The 14943-nt window shown below is 57.8% G+C and overlaps 1 protein-coding gene across 1 annotated transcript in view; it reads right to left on the bottom strand.

The window, feature by feature from the left end:
- ZCCHC24 (zinc finger CCHC-type containing 24) overlaps nt 1–13755 on the bottom strand; it is a 61140-nt gene extending 47385 nt beyond the window's left edge. Inside the window, exons 1-2 of the mRNA XM_030862738.3 lie at nt 13350–13755; nt 981–1181 (exon numbers count right to left, since the gene is read on the bottom strand). Coding sequence (XP_030718598.1) covers nt 981–1181; nt 13350–13595 — 447 coding nt within the window. The 5' untranslated portion in view covers nt 13596–13755. The remainder of the gene's footprint in view (nt 1–980; nt 1182–13349) is intronic.
- Nucleotides 13756–14943: the final 1188 nt, after the last annotated feature.

The raw sequence follows: 14943 nt of genomic DNA, 5'->3' as shown, positions 1-14943 counted from the left end.
TTGAAGCAGCCAGGACCTGAGGCATGGCACGGTCATTTCTGAGAAGAGCGGTGATTGGCAATCGCACCTCGACCTCCCGCCGGTCCTGGAGGGACCCAGCCCTGCCCAGCCACACCCTCGGCTGCCAACATCTGGAGGGCAAGACTACACGGATTTTCTGAGTTTCCAGGATTCCATTTCCATTACACGTACAAAATAAAAGTAGTACCACGTTCTAAAAACAGTGGAAAGTATGAAAAAACAATAGGGAGAAAAAAATCACTGATAATCTCGTATGGTGTTTAACACAACTCTTAACCTCTCTCTCCCCAGGATTCCAAAGCCATGTCGGTCAGAGAGTCAGGGTCGCCTGGTGAGTGGGGTCTGCCCCCCGGACCCCCACCCTGTCGTGGCAAAGCACCGGGTGAGAGACGGGGCTGCTCCTGAAGCCTTGGTCTCCCAACCCCCTTCCCACCCCAAGGGAGCGACACAGCCCACGGTGCCCGAGGCCTTCACCTAGACCTATCCCGGGGACACAGGGCGCGGGCAGGGTGCCCCCTCCCCCTCACGGAAGCAGGCTGCAGAGGAGGCAGAGGCGGGGGCCTGGGGGAGGGGGGCGCACATCTGGATCCCTGGCCCAGAGCCCACATTCCTTCCCTGTGAGCGGGAGGCGGCGGGCTCTCGGGAGAGCCGTGAAGATGCTGCTGGCCCCCTCCTGCCCCACGGTAACAGGACCCACCTCGGCAGGACGACTGGGGGGACTCGAAGGCCCAGAACCTCATTCTGGGGTCCCCCACCCAGATTGCTGACCGGCCAGCGCAGCACCAAGCTGGGGGCTCTGTCCCATCCATACCAGCCAGCCTGCCTCAGAAAAACCAGAGGGGACAAAAGGGTGGCGACCAGCAGCCCCGGGGCCAGGCGCTCGCGGAAGGGGCCCTGGGGGGACACAGGGCTCCCAGGTCAGCAGGGGCCCTGAGCCCCACCGGGCCGGGCTGCCTTACCTGGGGGCAGTCCTTGATGTAGTGTCCTTTGTTGAAGCACAGGTGGCACAGGTAGTTGGGCGGGGGCCGCTTGCTGGGCTTGCGGGTCTCAGAGGTGAGGGTCAGCTCGGAGAAGTGCTCGGTGAGGGAGCTGAGGCCGTCGGCGATGTTGTTGAGGGAGCCGTAGGGCGAGGCGCTCTTGTACACGCTGCTGCTCAGCGCCTGCAGGGGACAGAGGCTGTGAGGGCTCTGGAGGCCTGGCCACTTACGGCGCTGTGGCCTCCTGGGAACCTCCACAGGCCCGTACACACACACGCACACGCACACGCACACACACGAATTCATAGTGACCCTTCAGCCGCCTGAGGGCTCCAGCTTCCTGGAGGCTGCATTCAAGTCCTACCTCTAGTTGTCCATCCGAGGACAAGCCAGTTAGCCACGCGGGGCCTCAGTGGCCCCATCCGGTAAATGGGAATAACGATAGCTACCTCCAAGGGTTTCTATGAGGCTAACGTGAGGCCAAGAATGTAAAACCCTTTATTTCCTGCCGGGCCCTGAGGAAGCACTCAGTATATGGGGATGGTGATGACAATGATCATAGCTCTCTACACACTGCCAGGGGTAAGAGGTACGGCACAAAGCAACCTGTTAGAGCCGGGGCTCTGCCACGTCCTAGTGGGGTGACTTGAGACATCAGCTCGCAGCATTGTTTCCACAGTACAGAAGAGGAGACTGAAGTGCAGCATTTTGCCTGGTCTCCTGCAGCCCCAGGCCTGTGCACACTGTGTTCCGGGGAGCCCTTGTCCCGGCCCAGGCCAGCTCTCTGGAAGCCCGGGGAGGAAGTGGCCCACCTCTCTCACCTCTCCCACCTCCAGTTGACAGGAACCAGATGTCTTGCCTGGCTTCAAAGTAGACGTGGCCCAGGCCCCCTCCTGGTGTATACAGCTTCTATTTATGGGAGTCACGGGCTCTGGGCGGCCGGGCACACTGGAATTTAGCAAAGGTGGGGCCTGTGGTGAGGCTGGCAGGGAATGGCCGTGGGCCCCTCTCCTGGGGCCAGGCCAAGGCTGGAAAGAGGCAGCTTCCCCAGGAGGCTGATGACATACCTGGGCATGGGGCTTGGGCACACCTGGCCCCAGCTAAGGTGTCCAAGAACCCCAGCAGTGAACTACAGACCCTGGGGAGACTTGTTGGAGAGACAACACAGCCTTGTTCTTGGGGGTCCCCAGGCTCACAGGGGAGGAGAGCCACCGAGAGGAAGTTGCCTCAGGCTCCCTTACAAAGATGGGGCAGAAGGAGCCCAGGGTAGGGACAGTGCTTTCTGTGTCCCCTCAGTGTGGGAAGGCAGGGAGGTGAGCTGAGAGCTGGCCCCAGGGGATCAGACACCCCTCGTCCAACCAGGACAGATCCCACCCCCACACATGTACGCCTCTGGGGGGTCCGGCACTCCTCCCTAGAGGACACAGCCGTCACTCTTCTTGGCTCCCTGGACACCCTGCTATGTGACCCTGGGCCAGCCCTTTCCCTCTCAGGGCCTCTGTTCTCTCCCATGTAGGTTTAGACCACAGCCTGGGATCTGGAAGGAAAGACAGAGACACCACATCCAGGGCAGCCAGGCCCAACACACAGTCAGTTTGCAGTGACTGGGCATTGAACTCAGAGGGTCCTAATGACCATTTCTGCTCTACCACTGCCCAGGGCTACTGTGGAAGATCCCACACAAACCTGCATCAAGTCTCAGGGCAACTCTCCAGCTCGCAGATAGCCCCAGATGGTCCATCCTGAAAGGCAGAGGGTCCCCCATCCCTGGAGGTATGCGAGCCAAGACTGGACAACCTTAAAGGATGTGGGGAAGGTCCCAAAGGAAGTGGGATTAGATGATAATAGTAACATATACCGAGCACTTGAATGTCCCTGGTGCTGGAAACTTTACACGTGTTAAGATAGCTGACACTCACCACAGCCCTATGAGCCACTGTCCCCATTCTACAGATTAGATGAGTGTGTCCAACCTTGTATTGAATGGCCTGGGACACTTTTAACAAATACAGTTCTCTGGGTCCCACCTCAGACCTACCAAAGCAGCCACCTAGGAATAAGGACCCCAAATCTACTGCATTGTTTCATTGCAGTAAAATATCCATTACATAAAACCTACCCTTTTAACAATTTTTAAGTGTGCAGTTCAGTGGCATTAAGTACATTCACACACTTTATCGCACAACCCTCACCAGAATCCATCTCCAGAAATTTTTCTTTATTCCAAACTGAAACTCTGTCCCTGTTAAACACTAACTCCCCGAAGCCCAAGTCTGCATTTTAAAGCTCCCCTGGGGCAGCTCAGGTACAACCTGTCCGGCCCTACCTGGCCTTGGGAGCACCTGGACTTTCCAGCTATCAAGGTCTCTCCTTGGCTTGTCTCTAGACCTCTCCCCACCAGAACTGGTCTGGGGGAGGGCAGTATCGCTCCAGCCTCCCAGAGAAAAGTTCATCCAAACAAGAAACTTGAAGCTCCAAAGGGTGTGACTCACCCTCATGGCTGGGAAATACAACTTCACAAATAACAACCCTCTTATTTTTTTTCTCTTTTCTTTTCTTTTTTTTTTTTTTTTTCTGGATAAGATTGAAGCAAGTCCACAGGAATCAGGGCTGTTTTGGCAGCAACTTGTCAAGAGGAAGGGGAAGTTTGGTGGGAGCCAGAAGAGAACTAATTACACCCTGAAAAAACCTCTCCCCCATCTTGTGGCCACACACCCCTGCCCACGGTGGCCCCGTGGGTATCCCTGGGCAGCCAGAGGCCTCCGAGCAGGCTGTCCTCTCCCCGGCAGCTTGACATCCCCCCCATAGCCTCAGATGGCACAGCTTTGCCCCTCAGGAGGGTCACACAGGCAGCTGCGGGTCAGAGAAGCGAGGCCAGAGCTCCCCTCATCGCCGACCAGTGTGCTCCGGCCTGGCCCTCACGGGCGCTCCAGCTCCCTTCCCCCCGCCACCATTCAAGACGACACCACGAAAGGACGAAAGGCGGAACAGTCAACTGACCCAACCTCACTCTCAAGTTACAATGGAGAAACTGAGGCCCAGCGAGGCCCGGGGGCACAGACCAGAGCACACAGCCAGGCCTAAGGGCCAGGAGTCCTGCTTGCCGGCCGGCTGGGCAGGCAGGTGGGGCAGCAAGCTATTTCCTCTCCAAAGCTCCAAGGAGCTCGGGCCATGGAGGTGAAAGGCAAGTTGGTCTCTCGGACATTTCCACGGCCTGTGGGGACCGGCCAGAGCAGAGGCCAGGACACACAGAGCTCCCTCCCTCTGTCTGTGGAGCCAGGGCCCTGGCCTTTTGGGTTTCCCACGTGTAAAATGTAACACGGACCAGGGGAGGAGTGCACACTTGATGACCTCTGCCAGCCTGCTTCTTCAAGGTCCAGACTCCAGGTACTGAAAGATGCCCCCAGAGCCTGGTCCACAGAAGGCACTTCATCCACGACGTCGCCACCTCTCCCAAGTCCTGCCGTCTGTGGCTGGAGGGCAAGGCTGGGCAGGGCTCCCCTTCGTCAGTCAGCCCCTAACTCTGCAACAACGAAGCTGCTCCCCTTACTGTCCCACCCGCAACTGCTCTTTTCCCTCCAGGCCTGCACTTGCTGTCCACCCCTGGGATGCCCACTCTGGGTCCAAACCCCTGCAGGACCGGGCTCTTGGCCATGGCTCTAACTCTAGTGGTGTGGCCTTGAACCCACCCCTTCTTCTTTCTCAGGCCTGGGCGCCAAGGGACGGTGTGAAAAGCACAGGTTCAGGTGCTACTGAGGCCCCACTGGCCACAGAGTCCCCAGCCCCCTCCAGGGGCCTCCTGACCTCCCGGCCATAGCCCTGTGCTGTAGGCTGGGGTGGGGACCACCCTGTGACTCCCCTGCCCTTGCCTGAAGGGGCTCTGATGTCTCTCTCTAACCTCTTTACACGGTGATACCTCCTCATCTCTCCACAAGGCTAGACATCCCCCAAGGCAAAGATTCTGCAACCCTCCGTTGTCCCAGAGACCAGACTGTTTCTGGTGTCCCCTACGCCCATGATTGTCCTGTGTGCAATGATCACAGGCGGGAAGGGAGCTCCACTTGACAGATGAGTTCCCACGGACTAAGGCTGAGGGTGATTTCACCTCAGATGTAGCTGCTCTGGCCAGTGGTTGTGGGCAGCCCCACTAGTGTGTGGCTCTGGGTAATCTGGGCCCAAATCACCAGCCTGGGGGAAGAAACCACCCCTCCTTCCTCCCTGGGTCAGCGACCCCAGCAGCTAGTAGGAAGCGTGGGATCCTTATGCCACATGTGGGGAACAAAGCATCAGATTCCTGTCCATTGCTGGAACTCCTCCAAGGTTCTGGCTTGGCTGTTGGAGAAAGTTAGATGGGAAGATACTACAGTTTATTCTCATCCTACTTGTGTTAGATACTTGACTGGATCCGTTCCCTTTCTTAGTCTCATCCCTGACAAGAACACTCTGGATGGGCATTATTGGTCCTATTTTATAGAACTGGAAACTGAGGCTCAGCGAGGCTGTGTAACTTGCCCAAGGAAACACAGCCAGCATGTGGCTGAGAGGAGAGTCACACCCAGATCTGTTGGCCTGTTGTATTTCAGCCCCCGAATGGCCTCCAAGGCTTGGCTTCCCCTACGGGAAGGGGACCCAGAGTAAAACACCTGGCATGGACCATCCTCCTTGGCACAGAAGCCCCTCAGCCCTGGCAAGATGAGACACCAGCTTCTCTGGGCTGCTTGAGGGCTTGGGCCCCGGGGTTGGTGGTTCTGTTGAGGGGTTTGGGATACACAAGTGGAGATTTCCAGGGCTGACTCAACCTGACAAGATGTGCTCCCCCTTGGCTGCCCCGCCAGGACAGAAACAGGGCACAGTGGCAGGGGGGAGGCAGGAGTTAGGGCAGGTGGGCAGAAGCTTCCGAGAGCAGACCAGAGGGAGAAGCGATGGGTGCAAGAAAAGAAGAGGGACAACAGGCAGAGGCGGGAGCAGCCCGGCAGGGAAGGTCATGGCAGGGGCAGTGGGCAGCGTCCGAGGAGGTCTGTCCAAAGCAAATGCTGAGTCCTGCTGCCCCTGGGCCTGAGACGGCCCTGGAGGAGGAATTCTCTGGTCCCAGTCTCAGCTCTGTGGGGGCTCTTTCATCAGCTGAACAACTGCTTTCTTATCCCCAAAAGCCACCCCCATACACACACACAGACACGCGCACGCGCACACACACATGCACACACATACACACCCACACTCCCCTCTTTGGGACAAGAAACCATTCATCTCACAAATGAGTCTACCCCTTCTCCAAAGAGATCTGCACTTCTTCTACCCGCTGGGGTCTAACTGGGGCTCCGGCCCGCAGGGTCAAACACAAACACATCCTATACACACAAGCAGGGGCGGATGTGGGCTGGGCTCAGGGACAGAAGGAGACAGCCATTGTCAAGGCTGGAGCTGGCCGATGGGAGAGTGAAGCCACACCTGGACCGAGGGTTTCCCTAGCCACAGTCAGACCCCAGCTCTGCTCCTGTTTCCAAGGTCCAAAGCTGACCTGTGGGCCAAGAAGGTGGCAGGGTCGACCGTGACAGAGGTGGCAATCCCCCCACTCTGGACCCCCAAGGGCACCATTGCCTCCTAGAGGCCCATTCACCCAGGGCATGCAAAACACAATTCCCTGGACACAGCCAGAGCTTGATGGGAGATTCAGATTTAAATAAGCAGGCTGTGCTCTCCTTGGTAGGGGGAGTTGGGAGAGAGAAATGGGGAGAGAAAGGACCAGGGGATGCAGGAGCACAGTGGCAGCAGGACAGAGCAGAACAGACACAGGGGAGGCTCCCCATCCCCACTCAGTCCCTCCTGCTCCCCCCAGGTCACCACTCACTCAGTAGGTGTTCACATGTCACAACCATGTGCCTGCTGCCCAGCTACAGCATAAGCACTGGGGACCAGGCTGCCCCTCGCTTCTAGAATATATTCACTACATCAAAGCAGAAAGCATGGATCCAAGACCTCGAGGACTAGAGGTCCCTAAGATTTACCCAGTCTGGGGTGCCACTGAGGCTGGCAGCTTCTACAGTAGGGGGCCTGGATTTGGGATCCACTGTTGACATGATCCCCTTGAAATTACATGCAAATGCGAGTTCTGCGTGTGCACGCACTTGTGTGCTATGTGCATGGCACTGAGGAGAGGAATTCGAGCTGCTTTCAGGTTCTCAAAGAGGTCCATAGCCAAAGAAGGCCAAGAGCTGTTAGCACACCTACGCTTCTGCTGGGACCCTATCTCTAGGGATAGGGTTTCATGATTCCCAGGTCAGCTCTTTAAAATTTATCAAGCAATCCATAAACACTTCTTCTGTGCGATAAAACAAGAGGCTAAAAGACTAGGAAAGCATTCACAATAGTCACAAGTCTGGGGAAGGAAGAGGAGGAGAGAGTCCAAGTCATCCATCCACCCATCCACCTAGTGAATGTTAACTGAGCACCTAGTCTGTCCCAGGCACTGACTAAGCATCAGATGCTGTGATTATGAAGTGGAAAAAGACAGGATTCCTATTCTCAGTGTTGAAATGTAGCTATGGAGACAGACACATATTTCACAGAAATACCGATTGTTAAGACATGCTTTACCAGAAGGATGTACCACTCATCTGTCATGGGACACGGAAGCTGGAGGGAGGTGTGCTCCCCATGACAGCCAGGTAAAGCCTTCGGAGAAGAGACATCCACTGGTGTCATAAAGAAGTAAGTTGTAATCTGTCAGTTATACAGGGACAGTCAATAGCATTAGAAGCAGTAGCAGCAACAGCAAGTGCAAAAGCTTAGAGGAACGGGAGTGCTTGTTGTTTTCAGAAACCTCAAGTGGACCAGTATGGCCAGAGAAGGACAGAAGAAAGATTATACAACACCTGGGACTTCTCTGGTGGTCCGGTGGTTAAGAATCTGCCTTCCAAGGTAGGGGACGCGGGTTCGATCCCTGGTCAGGGAACTAAGATCCCGCATGCCACGGGGCAAATAAGCCCGCACATGCCACAACTACTGAGCCCACGCACCACGACTAGAGAGAAGCCTGTGCGCCACAACTAGAGAGAAGCCCGAGGGCCACAACGAAGAGCCCGCACACTGCAAAAAAAGATCCCGCGTGCTGGGCTTCCCTGGTGGCGCAGTGGTTGGGAATCCACCTGTCGATGCAGGGGACACGGGTTCGTGCCCCGGTCCGGGAAGATCCCGCGTGCCGTGGAGCGGCTGAGCCCGTGAGTCGTGGCCACTGGGCCTGCGCGTCCGGGGCCTGTGCTCCGCAACTGGAGAGGCCGCAGCGGTGAGAGGCCGGCGTACCGCAAAAAAAAAGATCCCGCATGCTGCGACTAAGACCTGACACAGCCAAAAATAAACAAATAAATAAATAAAAAGATTATACATCACCACCATACACACATACACATACACATACACACATGTGCACACACACACTTATATGACAGACCAAGCATCCTGAGATGTCCCTAACTCTATCTTCCTCCTCTTGAAGAGCCTTAGTTTCCCCATCTGCACAATGGGTTTGCGGCACACAGTGGATGCTGTGAGACAGGAGTGCTAGGAAGTGCTCAGTGTCCATCTCCTTTGCCTCTCCCAAGCCAGGCCACCATTGGACTCACATCCCACAGAGCCCCATCCTGGAGCAAGGACATGACAGGAAACCCAGAACCCATGACCAATGCCTATCACTCCTCAGAAGGGTTGAGATCGGGGACAAAACATCCAAGACACTGAGGCTTGACAGAACACCCTGCACTGGCGTCCAGTGAATGATCCAGGCGAAAGCCAACTGCACCAGCTGGACGAGCCACAGAGATGACTGTAGTTGGGATGGAGAAGACTGCTGGATCTAGCTCTGCCACTGTCTTGCTGGGTGACTTGCCAGGCCTGTTTTCTCTTCTGTAAAATGGGAGCCACGAAGAAAAAGATGCCAAGAATAAAGCATCACCAAGAGTAAGAGACGCTACTCGAGGGCCGCCTTCTCCACGGGGCCCTTCTCTTGGTGCTGACAGTGCCTGGCTCTCGGCCGCTGCTAATTCCTTATTACTAATGCTGCCTGCTTTCCTCCCTCCCACCTGACTCAGACGGTCCACGAGGTGTGGTCTCCCCTCTGAGTCTAGGCCCGCCCAGTCAACTTAATTTGATGGAGGGAGGGTCAGACCACCTCAGCCAACAGGCCCTCGAACGATGGTCCCCCTTGCCTGACTCAGAGCTCAGCTTTCCAGGGCTGGCCAGAGGGAGCTGGGCATCCTCCCAAGCTCCCAGCTGGGTTGGAATGGCCATTCCTCCCAGGCCCTGGGGCTGCCCCCCACCACCCCACACAGACCACAAAGGCCGCTGGGAACAAATTTCAGTTCCTGAAGCCCACTCAGCCCCAGCGAGGCAAACTCCCACCCTCGAGCAGATAGGTGGCTTTGCTCTACACTTCCAGGCAGCCTCTCAGCTCAGCCGCACCTGGGGAGAGCACAGTCCCTAATACCTGGGAACCTTTTAAAGCAGGACACTGTGGTCACCCCTCTATGGCTTCTAACACCCCTGTGTGTGCCAGAGCCTGAAGCCCTGTCTGGTAAGCCTCATGAGACCTTTGCTGCTGTTCTCAAATCTCCAATGAGACCAGAGCTGCAAAGAGGAGGGTGTCCTCAGTGCTACAGAAGATAGTACTGGGACCCAGGAGGGCAACTGGGTTAACAGCTCCAGGAAGAGCCTCCTACGGTTTGAAGAAAGAGGTCTGCTTTGACAGAGCATTCTCTGAGCCTGGAGATGTTCAGAACCCTGGCACGTGTTCTGTGCCAAAAATGTGATCCAGTCAAATAGGTATGCAAAATGTTGGGCTGAAGAAGAAAGGTTAGCAGGTTTTGTACTGCAGGACTTCTCAGAGCCTTTACTGTGTTAGCATGGTGTGTTTCCAAGGGAAGGACAGTATGCTATGTTTCCCAAATGTATCTGACCCCAAAGCCCTTCCCCCAACCTCCACAAAGTATCACTTGACAGTAGGGCCACATCTTCAAGCCACATCTGGCCCTGGAGGAAGAGGGAAGGAAAACAGTTGCCTTAAGCATCTGACCTGGAGTGGGACAGCTACATCTCCTTTGAGGGGGTACAGGGACTACCCGGGAGGGGCTCTCGGCATCCCTCTGAGGTTCCTGAGAGCTAATGCTCAACATGGGGTAACTCTACTTTTCTGGAGGTAGAGTCCCACAGTCCCCACACTGCTGTGAATTTAAATTCCAAACAAAGCCTGGCAGGGAAGACCCCCCCCCAAGCCACCCACCCCCCACTCCCTCTAAGATCTGGCTTCCTTAGCCAAGGGCCTCACAAGTTTCCCTCCAAAGACATATAGTTGTTGCCACAGATCAGGGGTTGAAACAGGGGTTCACAGGGCCCGGTTTCTAGACCCACAGGCCTTTTAAAAAACTGCGCCGAGTACCTGTGTGTGCTTCGGCCTGGCAGCCTTACCACAGACTGAGAAGCCAAGGGGTCCCCACAGGCATCCGAGTTGCCTCCTGGGGTCCGCTCCTGCACTTCGCCCGTGAACTCTGCCATCTCCCCCTCTGCTCCCAGGGCCAGTGCTCCACTCAGAACCCTTGGCTTTTCTTCAGCTTCCAGAGCTGAGGTTCCGGGGCACAATGGGCTTCTGTGCCCCCATGTCCTCACACCTCCCCCTGCCCAAAGCCCAGCTGCATTCATGGTGTTTTGCTATTGTGGTGGGAGCAGCCTGGGGTGGTGCAGGAGGGGGTGGGCCCTTGGCACAGGGACCGGTGCAGACAGGCCGTGGTCAGCGGTCAGCATGCAAGTCACATCCGCAGGCACTGCCACCAGGCCTGCCAGGCTTTGCACAGAATGGCGACGCTCCTGGGCCCCTGGGTCCCTTCGTAGAGTCCCCTCCAGCCCACACACGACTTGCTTCCTGCCCAACAAGCCCCTTGGTGACATTCAGGTGGGGGGTATTTTTTCTTGTTCTCTCAACCAGTTGCTATTCTGGAGCCATATTAGGTCACCAGCTAAGCCCTGGACACAGGAAAGGCCTGTCCCCAGGAGCACAGCTGGGGCTTCAAGAGGGTTTAGGAGGCAAAGCGGGTGGGGGGTGAGAGCGAGTGAGTCTGAAGCCAAGAGAGCCTTCCGGAAGTCAACAGGCCCAGCCCTCCAGCCCCTGCAAGGAAGCCCCTCTTACCTCCCTAACCCAGCCTGTCTGTAGGCACATCCTCTCCTGTACAGCTCTCAAATCCCATACACATCACCCTGGGGGAGAGCAGAGACTACATTTTACAGATAGGTAAACTGAGGCCCAGACAGAGACGAGGGTTCCTCCAAAGTCAGATCGTGAGAGACTTTCTTCCACCACCGCTCTAGATAACCTTTACCAGCTCCTTCTACAGTGGCCCCAGCAAAGGAATGTGCCTCTTCATGAGGACATCGAGGTAAACAGCAGTGAAGTGACAAAAGGCAGGTCTCACTGAGACTTGGGTGGGATCCTGGATGCCAGAAATTTCCAAGAGGAGGCACAACAGCCTACCCCCACAGGGGACTCCTGATGGCCCCAAACTCCCAGGCCATCTTAGCAGAGACCCACATGGTGGAACAAAGCCGCCGTAGGGTGGGAACAGAGGGAAGCCAGTAGAGGCTGATTAGGGGACTCTGACTTGACCCGTGAGTCGTGGTCACCCTCCTGCCTTTGAGCTCCCACAGGACCCCCATGAAACCACCCACCCTTCACATGGGTCTGTCTTCTAATCTGGGGCTCCCGCGAGACTCTGGCAGAATCCCCAGGGGGCCACACAGAGCTCAACAAATGTTTGGTAAGAGAACAAACAACCGACAAGACCCAGGCACCGTCCTGCAAAGCCCCTGGTCACAGAAGCCATTCCCTGAAGAGGCGGCAAAGTCTCTTACAAGAAAGAAGATTCCCAGCCAAGAACAATTCCTCACGTGGAGAGAGTGCTTTACAGTTTACAAAGAGCTCTGGCACACAAATGCTCTCGCCTGGCACCAAAGAGTGCTTTCCAGACTCATCTCCCCCAGCAATGCCTGACTAGCCCAACACAGGTCAACCAGCCCTCCTCTCTGCTGGCCTGCCATTGGCCCATCTCTAGGCCTCAGGCCAGCGATTTACATGTCCATGTCTCCCCTAGTCAATAACGGCAGAGGGGCACACATTATGGGGCCAGAAAGGGCGACCCTCTGTCTTCCCCACCTCCATCTCCAGCACACTGGTGTATACACAGGCCTTCTCCCACAAACTGTCAAGTGTTCTGACTCTCCCGAAACTAATTGGTGTGCCCAGGTCTAGAAGGTGCCCCTCGTGTGTGTCCTCTCCCCTGCCCCTTCCCCCTGCACTTTTGCAGAGAGAGCTGCCAGAAGGAGAGTGAGTGAAGGCCACAGAAGGGTGTCTGCAGTTCCCAAATGAGGCAGGAGTAAGTGGGAGTGGGGCCCAGGAGGAGTCCAGCTGAAGCCAGAGAGGGTGGTATTCGGAAAGGCTCTGAAGACCTCTGAAAGGGGCTGGGAGGTCCTGGCAATCTGTGTATTTATCTAGCCGGGGGAAGATGCACTGCCCCTCCGATTCTGTAACTGAATCCACCCAACAGGCAGACTTTGCAACAGCAGCCGGCCCAGGTTTCTGGAGAAGGCACTGGGCAGCTGGAACCTCTCCCCCTATCTAGCCCCCCTCCCAAGAGCTCAAGAGGATTTCCCTTTCATTTCCTTCCAGGCTGGGAGGGCGGGGGACAGCGCAGTCTGTGGGGTCAGGCCCTCAAAAACCACTTCCTATGTGGCTGGGGGAGGGCGAGCGGCTGGAGGATGTATCAGGGGGTCCCTGTGTGAGAAGAGAAGAAAAATTCTCCGGGCTAGTCACTGCTCTCCAGGGTGCCCTTCGGATCGGGAACCACCGAAGTCGGAGGAGAAAAGATTTTAGGCCCCTCCGGAGGAACTCGGAGCAGAATCCACACTCTCCGTCCCAGCCAGCGGTGGCCGAGAGGGGGATGGGGTTGGGCGTGGGAAGGACACTTGGAAGGGGCTCCCTGCACAGGCCGCGCCCCGGCTGTCTGGAGAGAATCCGGAACCCACCCTCCCAGCCGGGCCCCCCCAGTCCCCTTGGAGCAGGGCGCCCCGGGCTGGGAGAGAGGGCAGGAGGGCCCCGCCCGCGCCTGAGCAGCTCCGGGCCGGGCTCAGCTGGGAGGTGACGCGCTCCCGGCGCCCCGGGGACTTCGGGCGGCGAGTTTGGCAGAGCTGAGCGAAGCCAAGCCAAGCAGGGCCGGGCAATACGGAGCCGGGCCTGGGCCAGGCCAGGAAGAGCCGGGCAGATACGAAAAGGCCCGGCACGGTCGACCGAGGGCGGGGGCGCGCAGGGGCACCCACCTCTCCGCGCTGCAGCTGGAAGAAGCTGTTGAGATAGCTGGAGTGCAGGGGCGAGCCCAGCTGCTCTGGGCGGCCCTTGCCGAAGGCCAGCTCTGGGGGCGCGGCGCCGGCGGGCGGCTCGGGCCGGAAGGCATCGAAGGCGCTCGCCTGGTGCGTGTCCTGCAGCGACAGGTAGACCCAGTTGAGCAGCTGGGCCGGCTGGTACACCGAGGCGGCGCTCGTGTCGATGGCCGACAGCAGGCTCATTTTGCGGCGACGGTGCCGGCCCCCCCCCCCGGCCGCCCGCTCGCGCCCCCCCGGAGCGGAGGGGCGGGCACCGGGGAGCCTGCGCCCACTGCCGCCGCCCGAGCCCCGACGGCGATCGCCTGCACCCCGCGCTCAGCCCACAGCCGCCGCCGCCGCCGCCGCCTCCCCCCAACTGCAGCCGCAGAGCGCGCGGGCGGAGGAAGGAGGCAGCGAAAGTTGGGCAGGAAACTTTTGGGCCCGCCCCCTCCGATCCGCCCGCCCCGCCCCACGAACCGCTATCTGCCTCAATTCTGACCCCTTCAGCGGCCGCTCCCGGGGTGGGGTTCTCCGAGGCCCCGCCCCTCCTGGAGCCGTCCTCGCTCTCTATTGGCTGTCTCATTGAATATAGAGTGATGGGGGCGGGGTGGGCGGGGAAAGAGAGCTCATCTACATATGTAGCACGGTGCGGGCCCGCCCATTGGGCGGCCCCCTAGCAGGCCCCGCCCCCTCCGTGCGGCCAACCCAGCTCCCCCACCCTACAGGAGCTCAGTGCTGCCCGGGCCTGATCAATCCCGTCTCGCCTTGCTCTCAGCTCTCTTCTGTCTCTCTTTCTTTACAAATCCTTTCCAATTATTTCATTTTCACTGTTTTTTCCCCTATTTTCCTACCTTCCACATACTCTATCCTTTCTCTCAGACTAACATCTCCTGTGTCTGTCAGTTTCGTTGTCTGTCGGTTTCGTCGTCTTTATGGATCTGTCTCCGACTCTGTCTCTGTCTCTGCCTCTCATCTTTTCTACTTTCGTCTAGTCTGATGTGTCTCCCTCTCCTTCCCCTCTCAGGCCCAGAGACACGCCCGCGCGCACACACACACACACACACACACATACACACATCTCCCTGCCTCTCCTCGCTATCATCGAAGGACCCTCCCCCTCCCACTTAATTCCTTCCATCTGCAGAATCGCTTTGCAGGTCGGCTCAGCCAAGGGGGGCCTGGGTTCCTGTCCCAGGAAGGACTCCCCGCCCCCTTCCCTCGTTCCCCCTCCCCCTCTCTCTTCTCCTATTTCTGCTCTGGGTCCGCCTCACTTCTCGCCCTTTTCCTCAGCCCGGACCCCCGGCCCCAGGCCGCCCCGGTGTTTCTGCGGGTCGCCAGGACCCTAGATGGGTCTGGGGGATCTGGGGAAGACGACTGCCACTCACCGCCCCAGCTAGTCCAAGTATGCCTGAGGGGAGCCCCCGCCCCAGCCTCCGCCTGCGCCCAACACACCCCGAAGCTCCAGGGGGACTTCACCCTCTCAGACTGGGGTAGTCTTCGGGCACCTGCACTGCGCCAGCGCCAGGAACCTAGCGGCGAGGCGCCCGGAGGG

The sequence above is a fragment of the Globicephala melas genome, chromosome 16 (genome assembly GCF_963455315.2).
Source record: "Globicephala melas chromosome 16, mGloMel1.2, whole genome shotgun sequence".
Taxonomy (NCBI): Eukaryota; Metazoa; Chordata; class Mammalia; order Artiodactyla; family Delphinidae; genus Globicephala; species Globicephala melas.
The sequence above is the reverse complement of the archived record's forward strand: the minus strand, read 5'-3'. Positions and strand labels throughout refer to the sequence as shown.